The 24013-nt window shown below is 33.9% G+C and overlaps 2 protein-coding genes and 1 pseudogene across 2 annotated transcripts; 1 reads left to right on the top strand and 2 right to left on the bottom strand.

Moving 5' to 3' along the window:
• Positions 1–9410: 9410 nt before the first annotated feature.
• On the bottom strand, positions 9411–11225 carry LOC133869005 (germin-like protein subfamily 1 member 13; annotated as a pseudogene).
• A 2902-nt stretch (positions 11226–14127) lies between these two features.
• LOC133869873 (germin-like protein subfamily 1 member 13) lies at positions 14128–15214 on the bottom strand. Its single transcript, XM_062306968.1, has 2 exons — positions 14986–15214; positions 14128–14826 (listed from the first exon to the last, which is right to left on the bottom strand). Exons 1-2 carry the CDS (start codon positions 15113–15115, stop codon positions 14291–14293), a joined length of 666 nt encoding a protein of 221 aa, XP_062162952.1. The 5' UTR covers positions 15116–15214; the 3' UTR covers positions 14128–14290.
• Positions 15215–18320: 3106 nt separating this feature from the next.
• Positions 18321–19586, top strand: LOC133869006 (uncharacterized). The gene is made up of 2 exons (XM_062305990.1): positions 18321–18980; positions 19119–19586. The coding sequence occupies exons 1-2, from the start codon at positions 18321–18323 to the stop codon at positions 19584–19586; spliced, it is 1128 nt and encodes a 375-aa protein (XP_062161974.1).
• Positions 19587–24013: the final 4427 nt, after the last annotated feature.

Below are 24013 nucleotides of genomic sequence, written 5' to 3' on the forward strand. Positions count from 1 at the left end.
TACTCGTCCACTAAACTCCTTAAAGTGAAGAAGTTCTTCTTGGGATATCACTCCATTTAACATGTTTGCAGCTATTACTACAGTTCGAGCAATGTCCAATTGGTGAAACCTTTTGCTAAAAATGCTTTCTTCTCGATTACTATTTGAACACATTGCTATTCTCTGCAGTAACATAATTATTAGCATAGTCCTACACCTTTTGCTATGCTTCGAAACTTAAGATCTCCTATTAAACTCTTATAATGGAAATGCTATCTTTGATGGCATAATCATGTACCAAAATAATAGTTAATCTAACAGTCATAGTGAACACAGTTATGCAAATTTAAACAAAAGTTGGCTTTAAAATTCACCTTATTCTTTACTTAGGCATATTATTTATCAACAAGGGCAGTTGGTAGACTTTACTATGAAGTTTTTCTTCTAAAAAGTCCTACTTCTTCTTCACTTAGTAGGGGCCTTTCCTTTAGAATCTGCTCTAATAACTTTATCAGAATTAGATATGCCAACCTCATATCCTTCTTTTCCTTAGACAATGGTAGTTTTAGGGTTCTTAATCCATAAATGGTTATTCTCGAGTTTGAGGATGAACTCCAATTTAGCCTTAGCCTTTACACATGGAGAAATAACATGTCCTTACTAGACTATTTATATGGCTTTATACCCTCTAGCTTAATCTGAATGGCTACCTTCTTTCCCTTATAGGTCTCCTCCATTTTCACAAATGTGATCTGTACTTCAAACATCTTAATTGTTAACAATCTTAACAACTATAAAAAATTAACACAAAGTCTTTTATAGAATTTAGAAAGCTTTTATTACCTATAGCTCTTGTGTTATCCCTCTGTTCTGATCCTAGTAGGGTCGATTCTAACAATCCTTAGAGCAAACTGCTCTCATACCATACTGTAACGTCCCGCTTTTTACAAAAAGGCGTAAGTGGTGATATCTGATCAACCAAGTGACATTACTACATCGAAGGAAAATAAAATCTCGCAGCATAATATATATATATATATATATATATATATATATATATATGTTAAAACATTAGATAACCCTCACATAACACTTTAGAGTTACTGCATAAACCTCAATCAAATAAATATAAAAAGATGTTCTTATAGAATAAGTACACACTAGAGCATTAATTACACATAAGTGCCACATGAGCACAATAGCAAATACAAATAAAGTGTTCACACACAATATAGCAAACAAATACATAGTAATGAAAAGCAGATTCATAGCAAAAGACCAACTAGATATAGTAGTCTTTCAAAAAAAGGCAACATATATCATTTTCCATAGATATCAGGATTGACATATGAATCCTGGCCGACCTAATATTTCTCCTTCATACCTGCATATCCATCTAAGCGATTGTGGCCATTACCACAATCACATATGCAATTAAGTGAGTCAACCGTTTCAATAATATAATGGTCACTGATTTCTTTAAAAGCACATAATAAGAAAATATCCTCCTCCTATGGTTATAGTATCAACTAAATAGATTAATTTTCAAAATAGAAACCATTAATATAGCTGATAAGATAAACATTGAAGAGTTAAATATATAATATAATCTCATGTATATATATAAACATTTCATGGTCCATAGTAATGAAGTGAATATATATAAATATATTCATCTATAAAGCAATAAAGCAATGATATGATGTGATGACAGTTTTGTATGCAGAATCTTATTTATTTTCTTTCACTCCACTCGTTTAGAGTCGACACTCGGTTAACGGGTATTTTTTGAGTCGGCACCCCCACCATATAAATCTTATTTATTTGTTGTTAGAAGCCTATGGTTCCAGCCGACTGAAACGCTATGGTCCAAATCTTGTTATTATTAAATCTTTCACAGGAGACTAAGGTCCCACTCCCTACTACCCACTAGCTTTATTATTAAAATATTCATTAGTCACAACAGTATATACATATATGTAATATTTCATTCACACAAATACATTTAAACAAATCTGCAAGCATTATGTTGTGAAAATTAGTATCATATCTCAGTAAGTAATTTCTTCACAGCTATTAGAGAGTATCGTACAATTGATTACTGCAACACAATTGTGTACATGTGATAATTAATTAGTATAAAATTGCTAAAAGTTTTTTTTTAACACTGTTGTCACCTTTGACTTCTAAACAACTTAACATAACTTCCTAATGTTACTTGGATATTATGACAGAATATAAAAATAAGTAGGTAGCATGACCACGTTTTTTCATAGGGATATTCCTATGACATTTATATAGTTAATGCGTAAAATACTTATAAAGTAAAACAGGCATTATTATTGCATTAGTATGCTAAAAGTGTAATATTTTTTGTATAAAAACGGACTTAGTAACCCCATTAGTATTAATAATGAGTATAATATTTTAAAAATACACGGATGGCATAATTATGAATAATTCTTATTATACCATTTATAAAATTCGGCAGAACAACGACGCTTTTATAACTAATGCTTAAAAACCATTTAAAATTTCGGAAAGCGTAATGGCGCATTTATGGAATACTCAATTAAATTTGGACATAATAATTGTGTTTTGGTGAATAAATGGACAACTTTTTAACATAATTTTTAAAACACTAATTTAAGCACATAATTGGGCTTAAAACAACATAATAACTTCTAAATCACAAAACTTATGAAACTAGGAGTTGGAAACTCACCAAGACACTTCCAAGTAAGGTTGGAACGAAAAGAACCCCAAACATGCACAAACAATTTTGGCCCTGGGTTAGGGAGAGAGTTTGAGTGAGTGTTTTCTTGAAAATGAAGTGAAAATAGCTTAACCCTTGCCTTCTATTTATAAAGCTAATGGATGGCCAAAATTCAAGCTTCAACTTTGTAATCCAAGGGTGGAAAAGAGTTCTAGTGGCTGGCCATTGAAGGGGAGTGAATGTAATCATTACTTTGGTAAATATCTACATGCATTCACTATGAAAAAAAACAGCTTTTTGAGCCGTTTTAAGGCCTAAAAACGGCTCAAAATAATTTGAGCCGTTCTTTTTGAGCCGTTTTCAAAACGGCTCAAACCATAAGCTAGGGTTGGTAAATCTCATCTTGAGCTGTTTTAGACTAAAACGGCTCTAATTAGAGCCGTTTTAATCAAAACGACTCAAATCGTTTAGAGCTGTTTTGCCTAAACGGCTCAAATCGGTTTGAGTCGTTTCCTTAAAACGGCTTAAAATAATAATAATAATAATAATAATAATAATAACAACCATTATTTTCTGTTTAGAGTCGTTTTAAGGCCCCTATAACGATTCTAAATAATTTTTTTTTAAAACAAAAAAAATTAATTTCCTAAAAAACCCGATTCAAAAATCACTCAAAAAAAACTACAAAGAAATTGCCTAGAACCGATAGCCAAAGCTTCAAAAAATTGCCCAGAACCAACTCGCACGACCTCCGAACCAAAGATCCCAACAACTAGGGGAACAAAAACACTACAAAGACCAAACAGTAGAAAACACACTTTCATAACACACAAAGAGAGGATAATTGCTTGAATTTCATACATGTATCAAAGCAGCTGAGGAACAACTCCCTAACTGTATATATCTTTCCAAGAACCAAAAAAGAAGAACATAAGCAAAAGATTCAATTTTTCATCATCCTGCCACCTCTTATGTGAACAACGTCAAAGAAACTTAATTATAATTTGGAACCCACAAAACAAATCAGTTAAAAATGCAATAAAGCCACAACTTTACTCAAAAGACAATAATAAACAATACACAAAAACCCAACAAAAGTTTCAGACAAAGAAGAGAACAAATCATTAACAATACCAAAGAGAAACTTTTTCTTACCTCAAGAATTGGATCCAAGAAGAACCAATCCCATGCCAGCCAAATAGACACACATACAAACATAGAACAGGATCTCCAAGAAGCACAAAGAAACAGAACCTTTGAGAAACAGCAAAGAGATTGCCAAGAAAACTAGAAAAGCCCTAAATTAGATGAACAACCCAAAAACTCCAAAATCCAAGTGAGAGAGTGAGAGAGCTAGAGAGAGAGAGATGAGGGAGAGAGCAAGTACGATTGTAATGCCCCAGATTTTTATTAGACATTTTTTTAAAAAAAAAAATAAGAAAAAGAAAAAAGAAATATGATATATATATATATATATATATATATATATATATATATATATATATATATATATATATATATATATATATAACTTATTAAGTAAGTTAAGTAACTTATTTAACAAGTTGTAGAAAAACAAAAAAAACAAAAAAACAAACAACTTGCACGGCAAGTTGTTTCTTCTTTTCTCTCTTTTTTCTTGGTCTTCTTTCTTCTTCCTTCTTCGTTTCTTTTTCTTCTTTCCGAGAGACACAGGGAGAGACAAGAGAGTGAGGGATCGAGGAAAAGAGAGAGATCGAGAAATTGAGAGAGAGAGAGAGAGAGAAGGGTTGAGAGCTGAGAGATGAGACCAAGAGATCAAGGGAGACAGGAGGAAGGAGAGACCCGATCGTGGAGGGACCCGACCAGTGGGTCGACAGTGACGATTCCGACGAAGCAAAGCTGAAATTCGACGGCTTGAAGGCCGATTTTCGATGAGCCAGTGAGCCCGCAACCTGAAGAGACTCGGAGACCTGAGTGACCGTAACCCGTGTGACCCGCAATCCGCCAGACCCGAGAGCCCTGAGACGTGATTTCTGGCAGAACCAAAGCCGATTTTCGGTGATTTCTCCAGTGGATTTTCGAGGAAAAATCCTGAAAGTGAGTAATTTTGTGAATTTAGTGTTACCCTGTGATGATTAGTTGGATTGACAGCTTGGGTGTTATTGATTTGAACTTATGTTGAAATTTTGTTGTGGGAACCGATTGGGCTTTGTGAGAGTACAGTGTTTTGGATTGTTTGAGTATGTGTGCAGTGTATCGGTTGACTGAGGGTTATTGTTCCATGTTCTTGATCAATTGTGATATGGGGATTTTAGATGTGTTTACTGTGTTAGCCGGATTTGTGTATAGCATGATGTTTCCTGTTTGAGTATTGTTGGATTTTTGGAGATTTCGTTTTAATGGGATAATATTCGGTCAGTTAATCAAATGGGAATGGTGATTTTTCTATTTAAAATTTTTTCTGTTGAAGGTCGTTTAGTGTGTGGTATCTGTTGACAATTTGGAATTTGCTTTGTGAAGAATTTTCTGAAGATAAACCGGTTAAATGTTTTAGATTTTCCATTGATGTTAAATGAGATTTTAATTACTATTTGAGGTTGAGAAGGATATTCTGTAGAAAACATGTTAGATATTGAAGTTTTTGATGAATTAAATTCTGAATTTTGTTGGTTAAGTTGAGGGTGAATTCCGGGTTGATGAGAGAGCTTTTTCTGTAGATTAAGCCGAATGATTTCATGTTGAAATTTCTGAGTGTGATATCTTTGTCTAATAAAATATCGTTGTTGAATTATTTACGAATATAAATATGCGGTATTTTTTTTAGAAGATTATGGTTTTATGTTATATAGAATATATGTAGGTACCTTAGTTTAAGTTAGACTTAAAATTTTATCTTCTAAGCTTCTTCATTCGATTTATTTAGGTAAAAGCTCGACCCCGACGTTAATGGCAAATCCAGGCAAGGGGATACAACACCGAAAAACCCCAACAAGATTTTACTATAAATCTTTTGAGAAAGTGTTGGAGAATTTTACAGTGCATTTACTTATGTGATTCTTAATGCCAAACTTTTATTACTCATATGTTATTATTCAAGAATTTTGTGCATAAATTACAGTTATGATTTATGCATAATTACAGATATAAAAAAGAGCATTTCAAAGTTATGAATTATGCATACTTACAATTATGAAAAAAGAGCATTTCAAAGTTATGGATTATGCATACTTATAGTTATGAAAAAGAGCATTTGAAAGTCATGATTATAGAGCATTTCAAAGTTTATGATTTATACATGAATGCAGTTGTATGAAAAGATAATCTAAAGTTTAAAATCTGCACATGACTACAATTTTGAAAGCGACTCTTACAGTTTTTAAAATAAAGTATGCAGTTATAGCAGAGCCTTCAGTATTACAGAAAATGTTCATGTGCAGTAATTGTTTAACCCTGAGGCACTACTACAGTTAAGATCGGTACCATATAGGGTAGCATGGCAAGCATACCAAATTACGGTATGTACTACCGGCCGGGGTTGGCCTTCACCTAGGGAAGATCCCCAACCGGGCGACTCTTCTCTATGAAGACATGCTGAGTCTATAGGTCCTTTGGACAAAGCCAACGTGCGCCGCTCACGGGAAATGGCGGTGTAGAGACTATAAAGGGATAAACCACAGTTACAGTTTTGTAAAGAAAACAAATAAAAAGAATTTACTAAACCATTTTGCATGCCATTACACATATTCCTCATTCACTTACTCATAAATACTGTTTAATTGTTCATTTCGCTATTTTGTATAAATTGTCATTCTCATGCCATAACTCATATTCTTTATTCACTTACTCATAAATACTGCTTAATTGTTCATTTTGTTATTTTGCATAAACTGTCATTCTCATGCCATAACTCATATTCCTCATTCAATTACTCATAAATTATTTTGTTATTTTGCATAAACTGCCACTATGCATGACTAAAGATTATGGAAATAAGATTTTACAGCATGTTTTATTTCTCTGGTGTTGTAATTTCCTTACTGAGTTGTCGAACTCACCCTTTTTTCCCCCAACCCTTTTCAAATGAGCCAATAAGACGAAGTCATGTTCCGCGAGCACGCCCCCCAAAAGTTAGAGCCGTTTTGGAAGAAAACGACTCCAATCACTTATTTTTATTTTTAATTAATTTTTTGATTAAAAAAAATTATATATATATATATATAAGTAAATAGTATACTAGCTAATTAAATATATTATTACATATTAATTATAATATATTGATAATAGTATTTATATAATAGGTTAAACTAACATATTAATTAGTTATTAATACTTAGTATAAAGCATATATTATATGGTTAGTATATAATTGGTATATAACCATATATATATATAAACACACATATATCACATTACTCACGGTTAATCAATAATATATATAATAGTTACTTAGTTATATAGAATATATTAGACTTACTACTTGCTCACATTATAGTTACTTAGTTATGAACGATCGGATGGTCTATCGATCATATTATTCTATCATGATCGATCGGACTACTACACTAGGAACGATTGGACATTCGATAGAATCTTCACTGTGTCAAGTCCGATCGATCGAACTCTATCATGATTAATCAAACTAATGCAATAGATTCGATCGGATGTTTGATTGATCGAACTCTATCACGATTGATTAGACTAATGCACTAGGATTGATTAGATGTTCGAATCGAACAGAGTAATATACTTGGATCGATTAGATCTTCTATTGATCCTATGATCCTATCATGATCGATAGGACTAGTACTTAGGATCAATCACCTATTAGATCGAATTTTCACTGTGTCAAGTTTGATTGATCGAATTCTATCATGATTGATCAGACTAATGCACTAACTAGGATTAATTGGATGTTCGATCGATCAGAGTAATTCACTTGGATCGATAAGATCTTCTATCGATCCTATGATATGATCGATCGGACTAGTACTTAGGATCAATCGCCTGTTAGATCGAATATTCACTGTGTCAAATTTGATTGATCGAACATTCGTATCACAATAGATCGGACTGATGCACTAGGATGAAGTCCTTTTTTTATTTTTAAAAACGACTCTAATTTGAGACAGTTTTTTGTTAAAACAGCTGCAATTAAATCCGTTTTAGAAAAACGGCTCAAATTAGAGCCGTTTTGTACCCCTTTTTTTTGTAATGATTTCACTTGAATTTTGAGATTCATTTGCATTTCAGTTCTAACTTGAATTTCCTTTTTATTTGAATTTGCATAATGATTAAAGCTAGGTTTAATTAAGTCCTAATATAGGTATATTAATGCCCTAATCAGTCGTTAATACGGGGAATGACGTGGCAAAATCTTGGGTTGCCACACATGCATGCTGTCCAGTCCAGGTGCAATAGGTTCACAGAGAATTTCGTCAAACATACAAAAATAAAATTTCTGTGAAACTTTACATGTAGATATAGGACTCCGGTTTGAGCGTTTTGGCATTTGAATCGACCAAAACAGAGTTCGTTTGACCCATTTTTTTACTTGTCTAAAGTTTCCAGTCTATTAAGCTTATCCAATCAAATTGGAGTCGTAAACCTGCCCCAATTGACTCAAACTTTTTACCATGTGTTCTTCACACATAAAAGTTCTTGTGGTAATTTTTTTTCATAGAAAATATCATCTTATTCATCTTCTATTTCTAAGTCACACCCTTATTTCGTATAATGAGTAATAAAATATATAATATTTCTTATTATCCTTTTAATATTCTTTATAATTCTCAATAGAGGAGTGATTGTTGCACTCTTCCTACACAACTTGTGCACTCACACCAGACACAAGGAAGTGGGGCCCAGTGTGTGGGCCCCACTTCCTTGTATCTGGTGTGAGTTCAGGAGTTGTGCAGCAGGAGTTTTTTGATCATTTCTCTTCTCAATAATACCTTAATTCCTTATTACCTTAATCATTCCAAAATTTAAATCTGCGATCTCAAATATTAATTGACATTTAATTCTATAAATATTCATACAGTACTTATATTCTTTCTAGATTTACTATTGTAGTATTATTTGGTCTTAAATTCCAATTTAAGACTTGCATATTTCGGGACTTAAAATCAGCAATGCTACACACCTATTCAACCTCTTTTCTAAGTGTTGGTTGGAGTCATTGGGTTAATTTTCACGACGATCTTATTTTTCTAAAGCTTCCACATACCTTATAAAACAAGCACTTTAGTAATTTATTTCATTCATTTTGATAAAAAAAAAAAAAAAAAAAATCATTATTTTATGTGATCAAATTTTTCTTGGGTGTTACACCAAATAAGGCGTTATAATTAAACATATCCAATACCCGTATGATCTCTCTTTTAGTGGCCTCCATGTATGGGCATGGGCGCGCATAATGAATGACAGTTCAAACTGTCCTAATGCCATCCCTAAGCTTAATTGAGCCACTAAGTTGTTCTTTAAGTAAATTTTTTTTTTTTTAACATGAATTATGCACATGGCTATATCTTGACGTGTTTTACTTACATACATGAGGGAGAGAGAGAGGGTGCTTAACAAACATCAATATTTATATTATTCCTCAACTCCATCTAAAGAAAGTTACATAGGCAACCTTCTATTTTATTTTCGTTACGATGGAATTAGGTAAACATGGCTAAATGACATAGGTTCATAGCCGTTTCCTAAGTTTTTCTAGTTGTTATCCCATCAATCAGAATATTTTCTGAAGATATTCAATAATTTTATTGTCAAGTTGGAAGGCCTTGGAGAGAACATCAGGATTGATAGGAGGATTGGATCCGAAAACAGCGTTTGCTATCGTGATAACACCTGCATTTTCACTGCTTAGACCAGAAAGGGCTATCGCATTGGTGTGTCCCACATTGAATTGGAAGTGAATGAGACCAATTGGGAACACAAAGATATCTCCCTTGTTCAGAACTTTGGAGAAAAGGCGATTTTCCGGGTTAGATGTGACAAAACCGACGTCCAGAGAGCCCTTTAAGACTACCAGAATCTCAGTACCACGAGGGTGAATGTGGGGAGGATTTTCGCCATATGGTGCAAAGTCAATGCGAGCCAAAGATATGCCTAGAGTGTTGAGGCCTAGTATTTGATCCACATTCACAGTAGTGACATCGGATCCAACTAGATTGTCAGTATTTCCAAGATTTTGGAACCTTGAGAAGAAGAAATCTTCAGCCTTGCAAGGATTTTGGAACCCAGATGGCCACGAGTACTGGAATACACGTGTCTGACTGTCAGACACGTGTATTTAATACACATGGCTGATAGTCAGACACGTGTAATATGATACACGTGTCTAATCTGCCATGTGTATTATGATACACGCGGCAAGATGTTCAGTTAGTCACGTTCAGATGGAAAAGTTCCACATAACCTCCTCAAACTACCACCATATTGTCAATGTCCCCCCCAAACTACCAATTGTGTCAATGTCCCCCTAATGACAAAAATACCCTTCATAAAATTATTAAAATAAAATAAAAATTAAAAAAATATTTTTAAAAATATAAAATAACAAAAATTTATACAAAAAAAAAATTAAAAATTAAAAACTTTTTTTTTTTGTTAAAACAAATTATTTTTGTAAGTTTCAGTTATTTTTTCTTTCGGTTTTTTTTTTTTAAAAAAAAAAAATCATTCTTTTTTTTTTAATTTAATAAAAAAACTGGTTTTCCCTTTTTCTTTTTCGTTTTTTTTTTTAAAAAAAAAAAAAATTGTTTTTATATTTTTCAGTTTTTTTTTCGTTTGTATTTTTTTAAAAAAAAAAACTTTCTTTTTCTTTTTTTATTTAATTTATTTAATTTGTTTTTTAAAAAATAATATTTTAGTTTTAGTTTTTTTTTCGAATTTATAAGGACATTTTTGTCTTATTCAAAAAAATTTAGGGTTATTTTTGTCTTTTTGTTGGTATTAGGGGGGACATTGACATTTTTTGGTAGTTTGAGGGGGGCAATTGACACAATTAGTAGTTTGGGGGGTGCATTGACAATTGAGTGGTAGTTTGAGGGGGATATATATACTTTTCACCATTCAGATCTAACAAGAGTCGCACACGTGGTCATGCATACGTGGCGACCAGTTTGCCACGTGTACTGTGTCCGTACACGTGGCAAACTGTAAGTGGCAAAATGCAACTATTTTAAAGTGTTGGCAAGCTCCAAATCCTTGCAGAATTTCTCATTAACGAACACTGCAGGAAAGAGGTCTTTGTTAGCATTATAAAAAGAAAAAAGAAAAAGAAAAAAAAATGGCATATAAGAGTAAGAAAGCAATATAGATAGTCTTGCTTCTAAGCAGAACGTAATGAACTTCAATACTTAACATGGAAACCATAATTATATATATATGTAGAAGCTTGATAAATAAGTAAATACCAGCAGACTTGGGCTCATCAATTGCTACACATGTCTTGAAGTGGGCTGGGATCCTCGGCACAGACAAGGGAGGATGTCAGTGACAAGAGAGCAACAATTGCAAGGAAATGGACTCCTTTCATCATATCTAAGCTAACTTCTCTATTCTATGATATTGCTTTAGGGGTGAGAACTCTTACTTAGGAAACGTGTCTATTTATAGATAAGAGCTATCGAACTGGTCAATTCTTCTGCTACAGCAAGTCTTCGGACTCAATCGTTATGTATTTAATATAAAAGAACGCAGTTCTTAATTCAACAACTACTGCATAATTTTAACATCTTTAGGTTTCTTCTTCTCATGCTTACCTCTAGAAATTCTTGAAAAGTTCTCATTTTTTGATTGGGCCAGGACACTTCAATCAACCGCGGAAGCACTCAAATCTAGATTGCTGAAGATCGATGGAATAGCGGAAGGATTCAACAGAACGTAAGTCGATGTCTAAAGCCATGTTAGGTAAAAATTTATTGCATTAAGGGGTGATATGAGGGGTCTCCCAATGGAAAAACCAAAAAAAGTCTTTGAAAACTTCCAGTATAGAGTGATTTGTGCATTACGGTAATAAAGCTTGACAAGAAGTCTATATTTCTGGCGTTACAAGTTACCACATTATATCTGATTGACTAATGGAAGTAATAAAAAGACTTGGTTCGTACACTAGTGGAAATTATTGTAATTTCCTTCCAATCCAATCAAAATATGCCTATTCCTTGTATCTAGACTGCCTTTCTTGCGAGAGCAGCTGGCCGCCTTAGAGAAAAAACTCTCTGAAAACAAATATGAGAGGAGGAAGGAGCACTTCTCCCTTTCTCTTTCTATTCCCAGCTCCTACCAACTTCCTCACATTCTGATTTTTTTCTTTTGTTTGTAGATGTTCTCTAACCAGATCAGTAATTTTGGCATCTCCGCTATGTATCCGTCCATCTACCTTCATGTTGTGCCGTTCATCTCCTCCATAGCCACTATTGTTATTTGCTAGTTATTTTTTTGCTTTGAATAAGAGTTTTCTTTTTCATAGATCTACCCTCATGGACGATCTATAGGATGAATGTTAGTCAGGTGTGAGGGGTTATCCCTCACAGCCTGGATAGTTCGTTGTGAGAGGTTATCTCTCACGGCCGGTTTAAATAAATTTTTCTAGGATATTTAGCTACCCTTGTCTTAGATCTACTCTACTCGGAACAGATATACTCTTTAACTATTTTTGTACATGGGGTAGCGGAAGATAAAAGTCATAGATAACACTTTATTGTAAGAATTTTATTTGTATTTCTGACTTTGTAACCTCATAGCATGTGTCTATAATTTTGCAAAACTTTATGCTTTGTGATGTAAGACCTTTATACTCGTGATCTTTGATCAATTAAATACTCAAATCTTTCGTTCAAAAAAAAAAAAAAAAAAACCTTTCTTGCCAGAATTTGAAATTTAGAATGCTTGAATTTTTCTAAATATCTAGAAATTTAGGGTGCATTTGGCATTGTCATTTCGTAGGAAAAAAAAATGATTTTAAACCAAATCATAAAATATGAATAATTTTTTATTGCGATTTGAAAACACGTGTTTTTTTTAAAAAAAAAAACTCACAATTTTAACGGCTAAATTATGATTTTAAAGGCTAAACTGTCAAATGCTTAACTGCGCACGTTTTTAAAAATTATGTTTTCAAATCTTACACTTTAAAAATTGTTATTTTTAAATTATACTTTTTAAAATCCCAAACCCAAACGTACCATAATACTAAGAATTCGAAATCATCATATGTTGCATTAATGACAAGATTGTAGATCACATACGTGTTCTTTTTTATTTTTCTTTTGTTGAAATCGTATCCACTAAGTTAACAGATTTCATTAGTCAGTCATGTCACACCCAATAGGAAGCCGACACGTGTCCATTACAATAAAAAAATATAAAATCTAATAAAAATATAAATAAATAAAACAAAAAAAAAATTGTTTTAGAAAAAATAATAAAAAAAAAAATGAAAGGGTGGCTGCCCACCGGCAGCCACGCCATTGGGGGTGGCCACGCGCCACCCCCGGTCACCTCTGGGGGTGGCCGTGGCCTCCCCTTAGGGTTGGAGATGGCCTTCAGGCCACCCCTAGAAGGTCTTTGGGGTTGCCGCTCACTACCCCTAGCCACGTTTGGAAGGCCACCCCTAAATGCCTTTGCGGGTGGTGTCGTGCGCCACCCCCATTGGCTTGGGGTGGCTCCAGCCAATGGGTGTGGCCGCGCGGCACCTCTGGGGGTGGCCGTGGCCTCTTCTTAGGGCTAAAGGTGGCCTTTAGGCCACCCCTAAATGCCTTTGCAGTTGGCAATGGGCCACCCCCATTGACTTAGGGTGGCTACCAACCGGCAACCACCCCTTTAGTATTTTTCATTTATTTTTAAATAAAAAAACATATTTTTGTTTTATTTATTTATATTTTAATTAGATTTTATATTTTTTAATTGTAATTGACACGTGTCGGCTTTCTATTGGGTGCGATGTGACTGATTAACAGAATCTGTTAACTTGGTGGATGGAAAATGTGCTCAGGGACTGATCTGTAATTATAGTTTACTACAAGGACCCTCCATGAACTTTTTGTACCACAGGGAATGATTTGTAATTTAAGTAAACCCCAATGACCGATGGTATAATTATCTTTAATTAATTATTCACATTTTTTATTTTGTCACATAATAAACTATGCACGTGGGGCAGGGCTCGCTGATAGGCCGGGGCCCCAAAAGAGGCAAAAGCTGAGGGGGAAAGGAGAAGGGCAAGAGAAGAGGGAGAAGAGAGGAAGGAGGGAAGCACAGAGCTTCCCTCCTCCCATGGTGTCTGAGCCGGAAGGCTAGTAAGAAGAGAGTTTGGGAGGAACGAGCGTTTTCGCTTGAAATTGAGAGCGTTTGCAACAGGATTTAGAAAATTAAGTATTTTCTATGTTTTACTTACATACACACATAGAGAGAGAGAGAGAGAGAGAGAGAGAGGTAGGTGCATGCTCAACAAACATCATATTAAATTATATCTCAATTCCATCTAAAGAGAGTTACACATAGGCAACCTTTTATTTTATTATCATTATGATGGAATGAGGTAAAGAAGGCTGAATGACAAAGGTTCACAGCCGTTTCCCAAGTTTTTCTAGTTGTTGTCCCTTAAAACGTTTTTTGAAGAAATTCAATAATCTTCTTGTCAAGTTGGAAGGCCTTGGCGAGAACATCAGGATTGATAGGAGGATTGGATCCGAAAACAGCATTTGCTATCGTGATGACACCTGGATTTTGGCTACTTAGACCAGAAAGGGCTAAAGCATTGGTGTGCCCCACATTGAACTGGAAGTGAATAAGACCAATTGGAAACACAAAGACATCTCCCTTGTTTAAAATTTTGGAGAAAAGGCGGTTTTCCGGGTTGGATGTGACAAAACCAACGTACAAACTACCCTCTAAGACTAGTAGAATCTCAGTGCCACGAGGGTGAGTGTGTGGAGGATTTTCTCCATATGGTGCAAAGTCAATGCGAGCCAAGGATATGCCTTGAGTGTTGAGGCCTGGTAGTTTGTCCACATTCACAAGAGTAACATTCGACCCAACTGGATTATTTGTATTTCCAGGATTTTGGAGTCCTGAGAAGAAGAAATCTTCGGCCTTTGATTGTTTCAAATCCTTGCAGAATTTCCCATTCACAAAAACTGCAAGAAAGTAATCTTTGTTAGCATTAAAAGGAAAAGAAACTGACACATTCATATATAATAACAGTTACGTACTAAGAAAGCACTAGTACTGATAGGGTTGCTTCTTAGCAGAATATAATGAATTTAAATAGTTAACATGAGAAACCATAATTATACCAGCAGACTTGGGGTCATCAATGGCTACACAAATGTCCTGAAGAGGGCTGGGATCGTAGGCAGAGACAAGGGAGGATGCCAGAGACAAGAGGGCAACAATTACAAGGAAATGGACTCCTTTCGTCGACATATCTAATTAAGCTCTCTGTGTTCAACTTAATATATTGCTTTGGTGATGGCAATGGCATGGGTGGGAAACATGTCTATTTATAGATTACAGTTATTGAAGTGGTCAGTCTACAGACTTCAATGGTTATCTATTTAATATGACAAAGGACAAAGATCTTCAACAACTAAAGCATAATTTTATCCTCGTTACGTTTCATCTTCTCAACAAATTCTTGACAACTGCTCATTTTTTGATTGGGCCATGACACTTTAATATTGCCATAACAGATTTGTAGAGGTGCTTTGGTCAAATTAACAACAGCGAGTGCTTGATGAAGATTGATAACACTTTTTCTTTTTTCTTTTTTTTTTTTAAAAAAAAAATAATAATAATTGAGAACTTCTTTTACGAGAACCGAAGCATTTAACTTTCATTTAGGCCATTTTGTTTCTGCGTAAAATATTTTTTGAAAAGAATTTTTTATTTTTAAGTGTTTAGTGCGGCGTAAAATATTGGTTAACCTGAAAATGTTTTTCAATTAAAGAAAATAATCTTCATGAAGCACAACATAATATTTACGCTTATCATGATCTGCGTAAATTATTTTATACTACTCTTCCACGCCTTCCGACACGTTATTGTGAGAAAGCTCTTAATGAGATCTACATGCGTGATCACTGAGCAGGTCTCAGGCTGCCCAAACACCTATCCGGAAAGGTGGGCCCCATAAAGGCATTCTCACAATTACCTACCCAAATTGACAACAATATGGAAAACCAATTACACTAGATTTCAATCCCACCCTCGAATGCCTTCTATTCTCATATTTTTTTTTCGTTTGCATCTCTCCTTCGTCGTCTCTCTCTTTCTCATAACTCCTCAAACTAAATGAAAGTGTAAGAAATATTTACCGACCAAAAAATATTTTTAGATGAAATAATTTGTATGATTTGAGATGAAAACATTTTATGTTTGAGTGTACGATTTTTTTGTATTATATTTTTCTATTCTTTATTATATTTAAAATTGCGAATACAGAAAATTTGAAATATATACGTCCATTCCTTGTATCTAAACAAGAATTTGAAATTTAGAATGCTGGATTGGAACAAATATTATGTGGATTTCCTTCCACTTAATTAATCCAATCAAAATATGCCCATTCCCTGTATCTAACAAGAATTTGAAACTTAGAATGCTGGATTGGAACAAATCTGTGGATTTTTATGCAAATCATTGACGTCTTGTACTCAGAAATATGTTGTTTATTATATTTCTTTGGTTGAAATTGGACAGATTATCATTACTTCCTTGCTGGCAAGCACCAAGAATATATACGTAATCTATTAAGCAATTTTCTTCAGAAAAATTTGCTCTTCTTGAGTTAATTCAAGTGTGGGGTCGTCCACTGACCAATTAATAAGAATCCACGTGACTCTTAATCCTAATCTTAATTACGTTGTACCAGAAAGTTGAGAGTTGTTGATTTTTTTCTTGCTTTTTTTTTTTTTTTATGTTTTATTCTCCTGAGGGAGACGAGAGTTGTTGGAACCTAATCTTTATCCAATTTAAACCGACAGATCAACCCAAACCGGATAATTCTTTGTTGTCCTGTTTAACAAACAACCACAACTATAAAAAAGTGTAACCAACCAGTACGAGAAAAAACGTGCTTTTTTAAACTAAATTAAAGAAAATGAATCGTTTGAAATTGTGTTTTTTAAAAATTTCAATTTGAAAATGCATAAAATTTGGGTTTTCAAATCGCGGGCAATAGAGTGTTTTTTTAAAAACGTACAATTTTAAATGTTAAACTACGATTTTAAAAGCTAAACGACAATTTTATCAAATGCTTAACTGCGTTTCTAAATATCACGTTTTTAAATCGCACATTTTAAAATTACTATTTTAAAATCGTATTTTTTAAAATCGTTAACCCAAACGGACCGTTATATCCTTTCTTTTTTTGTCTTTTTCTTGTTGTTTGAGTTTCTTTTCAATAGGATTCTTTATACTTTAAAAAGCATCTCCAATAATGTTATGCATTTTAACTAATCAAAAAGCACAATATGTGTTTTAGATAAGGAGAAAGACAAGCTATTGAACGTGACTTTCGCCTCGTACTAGAAGACCCTCCACTAGCAAAGATAAAGAGGATGCAAACAAACAGGGTTTTACAGTTTTTGCCGTGGAGATGAACCGAGGAAATGAAAAAGAACAAGGATGAGGTAAATGTTAGGAATGTTTATGAACTTCATCAAACTAATGTTGTTAGTGGGACTTACATCAAACTAATGTTCAATCTTGCTCAAGAGGATGCCTAGAGTGTGCAAAATGTGTCTAGACTCCTCCCTTTCGGTGGACGGAGATTATCTACAATTAACTGTCCGAATTTGATAAAAGTTTGAATAGTCTAAGAGAGGGGGTCACAAGTCCCACCTGCCCTAGGCAGCTTAGGGTGTCAAGCCCATCTGCTTAGGATAGACGAACCCTACAACTTATTCTGAATTTCTATAAAATTCAAGTAGCCTAATTATGTTATAAATATTTTTAGATTGTTATATTAATGAGGTGGCATATTAATGATGTGGCTAAGTGGTATAGGCTTCTTCTTTTGTGTTCTAGGTGAGAGGTTCGAAACTCCATTACTATAAAAGTTTGCATTTTATTTTCATTTAACATACAGGCCTGGTCCATTAAATACACGAGGGCTCGGACTTGGGGGCTTGGATCGTCCTACTTGAGGTCCATGTTGGGCCTACTTGCGGCCCATGCTTCAGTTATGACAGTTATTAAAAAATAACGGCTTGGGTACAGTTGTGAGGAGTCGAACCAATGTTATAGTGTTTGTGAAGAGGCGCCTTGAACCACTAAGCCAACTGAGGCGCCTTGAAAGGATACAACTTTTCAATAAATGCCATTTAAAATCTATAAATAGATATACTTTCCTACGAATTTATTATTATTCTTCTCTCACTTTCTCAAATCAATTACACAACTTTGTAGAGAAACTTTAAAGAACAAACTTCATAATTGTTGTCTGCAGTTGGTGACTTTGTTGTATCCTGGAGGTAAATTGCTTGTAACCCGGCAACAAACTCTTTTGAGTGAGGGCAATTATCACCTTAAAGAAAGTGTTTATACACTCCTCAAAGTAGCATTGATTTTTCTAAATTTTGTTTTTTCCGCTCAATTTTATTCAACAATTTTAAGGTGATAATACGCAATGGGATCAGAATCTGATATGACGACTTTCAAAATGATGAATCAAGACTTTGTGAAATTAGACAGATTTGATGGAACAAATTTCACTCGTTGGAAAGATAAGTTAATGTTCTTGCTCACGGCGTTGAAAATTTCATACGTTTTGGATCCAAATTTGCCAAAACTTCCAGAACCTGAGCCTGATGAAGATGCTCAAAGAAAGGTAGAACGTAAGAAACGTGAAGAAGATGAAGTGGTATGCAGAGGACACATTCTGAACACGCTTTCTGATCGTCTCTACGACCTATTTACTTCAATCAAGTCACCAAGAGAAATCTGGGAGGCTTTGGAATTCAAGTATAAAACTGAAAAACAAGGTACGGATAAATTCCTTATCATGAAGTTTTTTGAATTTACAATGGTAGATAATATTTCTGTAATGGACCAAGTCCATGAATTGCAAGTTCTAGTAAATAAACTTCGGGACCTTAAGGTTGAAGTTTCAGAACCTCTGCAAGTTGGGGCCATAATTGCTAAACTCCCTCCAAATTGGAATGATTATAGAAAGAAACTTATACACACAACAGAAGATTTCACTATAGAGCAAATTCAAAAACATTTACGAATTGAAGAGGAAACTCGAATTCGTGATAAGAACCTATTTTTCCCAAGTAGCTCTAAAGTGAATTTTGTTGGTGAGAAAAATAAATTTCAAAATAATCATAGAGGAAACAAGAGAAAATTTAATAATTTCAGCAACAACTCTGGCAACGATAACAAGTTTAAGAAAAACAAAACTTGTTACAATTGCGGAAAGAAGGGACATCTCAAGCGAGAATGCAGATACAAGAAGAAGCAAAAGAAGGATGATACAAAAGTTCCCAATAGTGCAAATTTAACTGAAAAGGAGACTTCTGAAATCATAGCCATGATTTCTGAAATGCACATTAGCATGATTACAGAGTTACACATGGCAGCATCAACCAAATCTTCTGATTGGTGGTATGATTCAGGCGCTACTATTCATGTTTGCAACAACAAATCTCAATTCAAAAATTATGAAGAAGCTGTTGATGGACAAGAAGTGCTAATGGGAAATTCCAACACTGCAAAAGTTATGGGAAAAGGAACTGTTGAACTTCAGTTTACATCTGGAAAGAAACTTATTCTTGTAAATGTTCTTCATGTTCCAGAAATTAGGAAAAATCTTGTATCTGCAAATCTTTTTTGTAAGAAAGGTGTCAAGGCTGTAATAGAGTCTGATAACCTGATTCTATCCAAACAATGAGTGTTTGTTGGAAAAGAATACTCTTGTGATGGCATGTATAAGTTAAGTATTAATAATATAAACTCTGGTTTTGCTTATATTATTGAGTCTTCAATTTTGTGGCATAATCGTTTAGCACACTTAAATTTTAGATCTTTAAAATTTATGTCTAAGCATGGTTTGATTTCATAAAATCATAATCATAGTGCTAAATGTGAAATTTGCATTCAAGCAAAAATGACAAAGAAGCCTTTCCCAAAACAAACAGAAATTCAAAATTATTAGAACTTGTGCATTCTGATGTTTGTGAACTTAATGGTGTTTTAACTAGAGGAGGCAATAGATACTTTGTTACTTTCACTGATGATTTTTCAAGATATACATATGTATATTTAATGAAAAGTAAAGATGAGGCCTTTAGTTTGTTTAAATGTTATAAGTCTACTGTTGAAAATCAAAAGGAAAAGAAAATTAAGATACTTCGCAGTGATAGAAGTGGTGAATACTTTCCAACTGAATTTACTTTATATTGCGAAGAGAATGGTATTATACATCAAACTAGTGCACCCTATAGCCCACAACAAAATGGTTTGGCAGAAAGAAAAAATAGGACACTAGTTGACATGGTAAATGCTATGATTTTGAATGCAAAATTATCTTTTAGTTTATGGGGAGAAGCTTTGCTTACAGCATGTCATGTACATAATAGAATACCTTCCAAAGTTTTTAAAGTTTCACCATATGAATTATGGAAAGGTAGAAAACCAAATCTGGAATACCTTAGGGTATGGGGCTGTTTAGCCTTTTATAGAGTTCCAGACCCAAAAAGAACAAAATTAGGACCAAGAGCTTTAAAGAGTATTTTTGTAGGATATGCTGAAAATTCAAAAGCTTACAGACTTTTAAATTTGGATTCTAATATTATATTAGAATCAAAGGATGTAGAATTTAGTGAAGATAAATTCTATAATGATTCTAAACCTGTTTCAGATCCTACTCAAGTACCAGAAATAGACTTAAATCCTAGTTCATCTCAAGAAAATAAAAGAAAAAATCATGAGGTCTTAATTGAACCTAGGAGAAGTCAAAGAGCTAGGAAAGAAAAGAATTTGGATCCTGATTTTGTGTCGTCTCAGGCTATTATTTTTCTTTTGGAAGGAAACAGAGAAATTATTCTCAACAAGATACCAATTTTATTAAATATAGAAGAAGATCCTAAAACATACGAAGAAGCTATGGCTTCTAGAGATGTTGCATTTTGGAAAGAGGCAATCAATGATGAAATGGATTCAATATTGTCAAACAATACTTGGATTTTAGTTGATTTACCTCATGGATCTAAACCTATAGGTTGTAAATGGGTATTTAGAAGAAAATACAATACAGATGGATCTCTTCAAACTTTTAAGGCTAGATTGGTTGCCAAAGGTTTTAAACAAAAGGAAGGGATAGATTATTTTGATACCTATGCACCAGTGGCTAGAATAACATCCATTAGAGTGCTTATGGCACTGGCTTCGATTTTCGATTTATATGTACATCAAATGGATGTTAAGACTGCATTTTTAAATGGTGATCTAAAAGAAGAGGTGTACATGGAACAACCTGAAGGGTTTGTTATGTTTGGAAATGAAAGGAAAGTTTGTAGACTAATCAAATCACTGTATGGATTAAAGCAAGCACCAAAACAATGGCATGAGAAATTTGACTCTGTCATTTTATCTCATGGATTTAAGTATAATAATGCTGATAAATGTATCTATTCTAAATTCACTGATTGTTATGGTATGATTATTTGTCTTTATATGGATGACTTGTTGATATTTGGAACAAATATGGAAGGAATATCTGAAACTAAGAAGTATCTAACTTCAAAGTTCAAAATGAAAGATCTTAAGGAAGTTGATACAATCTTAGGTATCAAAGTAAAGAAATTTTGTGGGGGCTATGCTCTATGTCAATCTCATTATATTGAGAAAATGCTTCTTAAATTTCAACACTTAAGAATTAAAGAAGCAAGTACACCATATGATTCTGCATTTAAATTAAGTGAGAATTCTGGTAGGGCAGTTGCTCAGTTAGAATATGCTAGTGCAATTGGTAGCTTGATGTATGCAATGAATTGTACTAGGCCAGATATTTCCTTTGCAGTTTGCAAACTTTCTAGATATACAAACAATCCTAGTACGGAACATTGGAAAGCAATTGGTAGAGTCCTTGGGTTCCTTAAAAGAACAATTGAATTAGGACTGTATTATACAAATTTTCCATCAGTACTAGAAGGCTACACTGATGCTAGTTGGATAACTAGTGCGAGTGATAATAAGGCTACGTCTGGGTGGGTATTTACCCTTGGTGGTAGAGCGGTTTCATGGGCTTCTAAGAAACAGACGTGTATTTCACATTCCACAATGGAATCCGAATTTATAGCCTTGGCAGCAGCGGGCAAAGAGGCAGAATGGCTAAGGAATTTGTTATTAGATATAAAGTTGTGGCCACAACCGATGCCAGCCATTTCTTTGCACTGCGATAGTGAAGCTACTTTGCCTAGGGCATATAGTAAAGTTTATAATGGAAAATCTAGACATATTAGCTTGAGACATGAATATGTCAAACAGTTGATAATAGATGGCATTATCACTATTGTGTATGTGTGGTCAAGTAAAAACTTGGCAGATCCATTTACTAAGGGACTCTCGAGAGATTTAGTGAAAAGTACATCTAGTGGAATGGGTTTGAAACCTTTCTTAAAAAAGTCACCTGTAATGGGAACCCAACCTAATACTATTTTAAAAAATAGTTTTAGGTTTAAAGGGTAATAACAAGTTACAGTTAAGTGGCTGCAAAGCATTGAAATTTATTTTTCATGAAAACTCACTATAGGATGTTCAATGCTGGCTGTTACGATAATTGAAGGATGAGTGTTATATTCTTAATGAAGTTCAATAATACTCTAAATGTCTGAAGTAACAGAGACTGTAAAAGGAACTTCACCTATATGAACATAAGAAGTGAAATAATTTCTAGCAAAAGTTTAAGGTTTACTTTTGTAAATGTTCATGAAAACCAGGATGGAGCACATATATAAGTGCAATTAAATTCGTGAGTTTTTCGTTAAAGTTGGATAAAATCATGTGTGTGGTATTTTTGTTTCTAACATATAAAGTCTTGGTTTAAGCTTAGGCCACCATTGACTTTGTTAGAAATTTGAAATGCTTACACTAATTGAAAGTTTAAATCGAAAGATACTTTCTTGTATGCATAAGGATATCCGTATTTGATTGAGTATTTAATATTACAATCTAAGTGGGGGATTGTTATAAATATTTTTAGATTGTTATATTAATGAAGTGGCATATTAATGATGTGGCTAAGTGGTATAGGCTTCTTCTTTTGTGTTCTAGGTGAGAAGTTCGAAACTCCATTTATGAAAGTTTGCATTTTATTTTCATTTAACATACAGGCTTGGTCCATTAAATACACGTGGGCTCGGACTTGGGGGCTTAGATCGTCCTACTTGAGGTCCATGTTGGGCCTACTTGAGGCCCATGCTTCAGTTATGACAGTTATTAAAAAATAACTGCTTGGGTACAGTTGTGAGGAGTCAAACCATTGCCATGGTGTTTGTGAAGAGGCGCCTTGAACCACTAAGCCAACTGCAGCGGTTTGTAATATGTAACTAACTCTATAATTTATATAGGTAACTGTTTGCAACTACAAGTTGAAAAGATACAACTTTTCAATAAATGCCATTTAAAATCTATAAATAGATATACTTTCCTACGAATTTATTATTATTATTCTCTCACTTTCTCAAATCAATCACACAACTTTGTAGAGAAACTCTAAAGAACAAACTTCAAAATTGTTGTCTGCAGTTGGTGACTTTGTTGTATCCTGGAGGTAAATTGCTTGTAACCCGGCATCACGTTAAAGAAAGTGTTTATACACTCCTTAAAGTCGCATTGATTTTTCTAAATTTTGTTTTTTCTGCTCAATTTTACTCAACAAATTATAAGGAATCTCATTTCTCATTCAATACCCCCAACTAGTAGGGTGCTATTATGATCGCTTCGAGGTAGAAAGTGTCAATCTCCAACATCATCTTCTACGCATTTTTCCCACCTAAAAAAAAAAAAAAAGGGGGTGGGGAGGGATTATTTTTCTTTTGGCTTGGGGCAGCTCATAGCCAAATAGAAACCTGATAAAATTGCCCATATGGAAGGTTCAGCTAAAGAGAGAAAATCTAGATCAGTGTTTCTCCGTTTATGATTAGTCTTCACTCTATCTCATGTGCAGGTTTTAGGTTGGCCAAAATCAAATTGTTTTCTTATTTTACTCATCTATTGGATCCCTTGATTAATAACAGAAAGCAAGAAACATGAACCATAAATATCTTTTTGGAAGCTTTTTGGAATGTTTGTTGTGTTAAATCAAGGGAAATCAAA

Source organism: Alnus glutinosa, chromosome 5, assembly GCF_958979055.1.
Source record: "Alnus glutinosa chromosome 5, dhAlnGlut1.1, whole genome shotgun sequence".
NCBI lineage: Eukaryota > Viridiplantae > Streptophyta > Magnoliopsida > Fagales > Betulaceae > Alnus > Alnus glutinosa.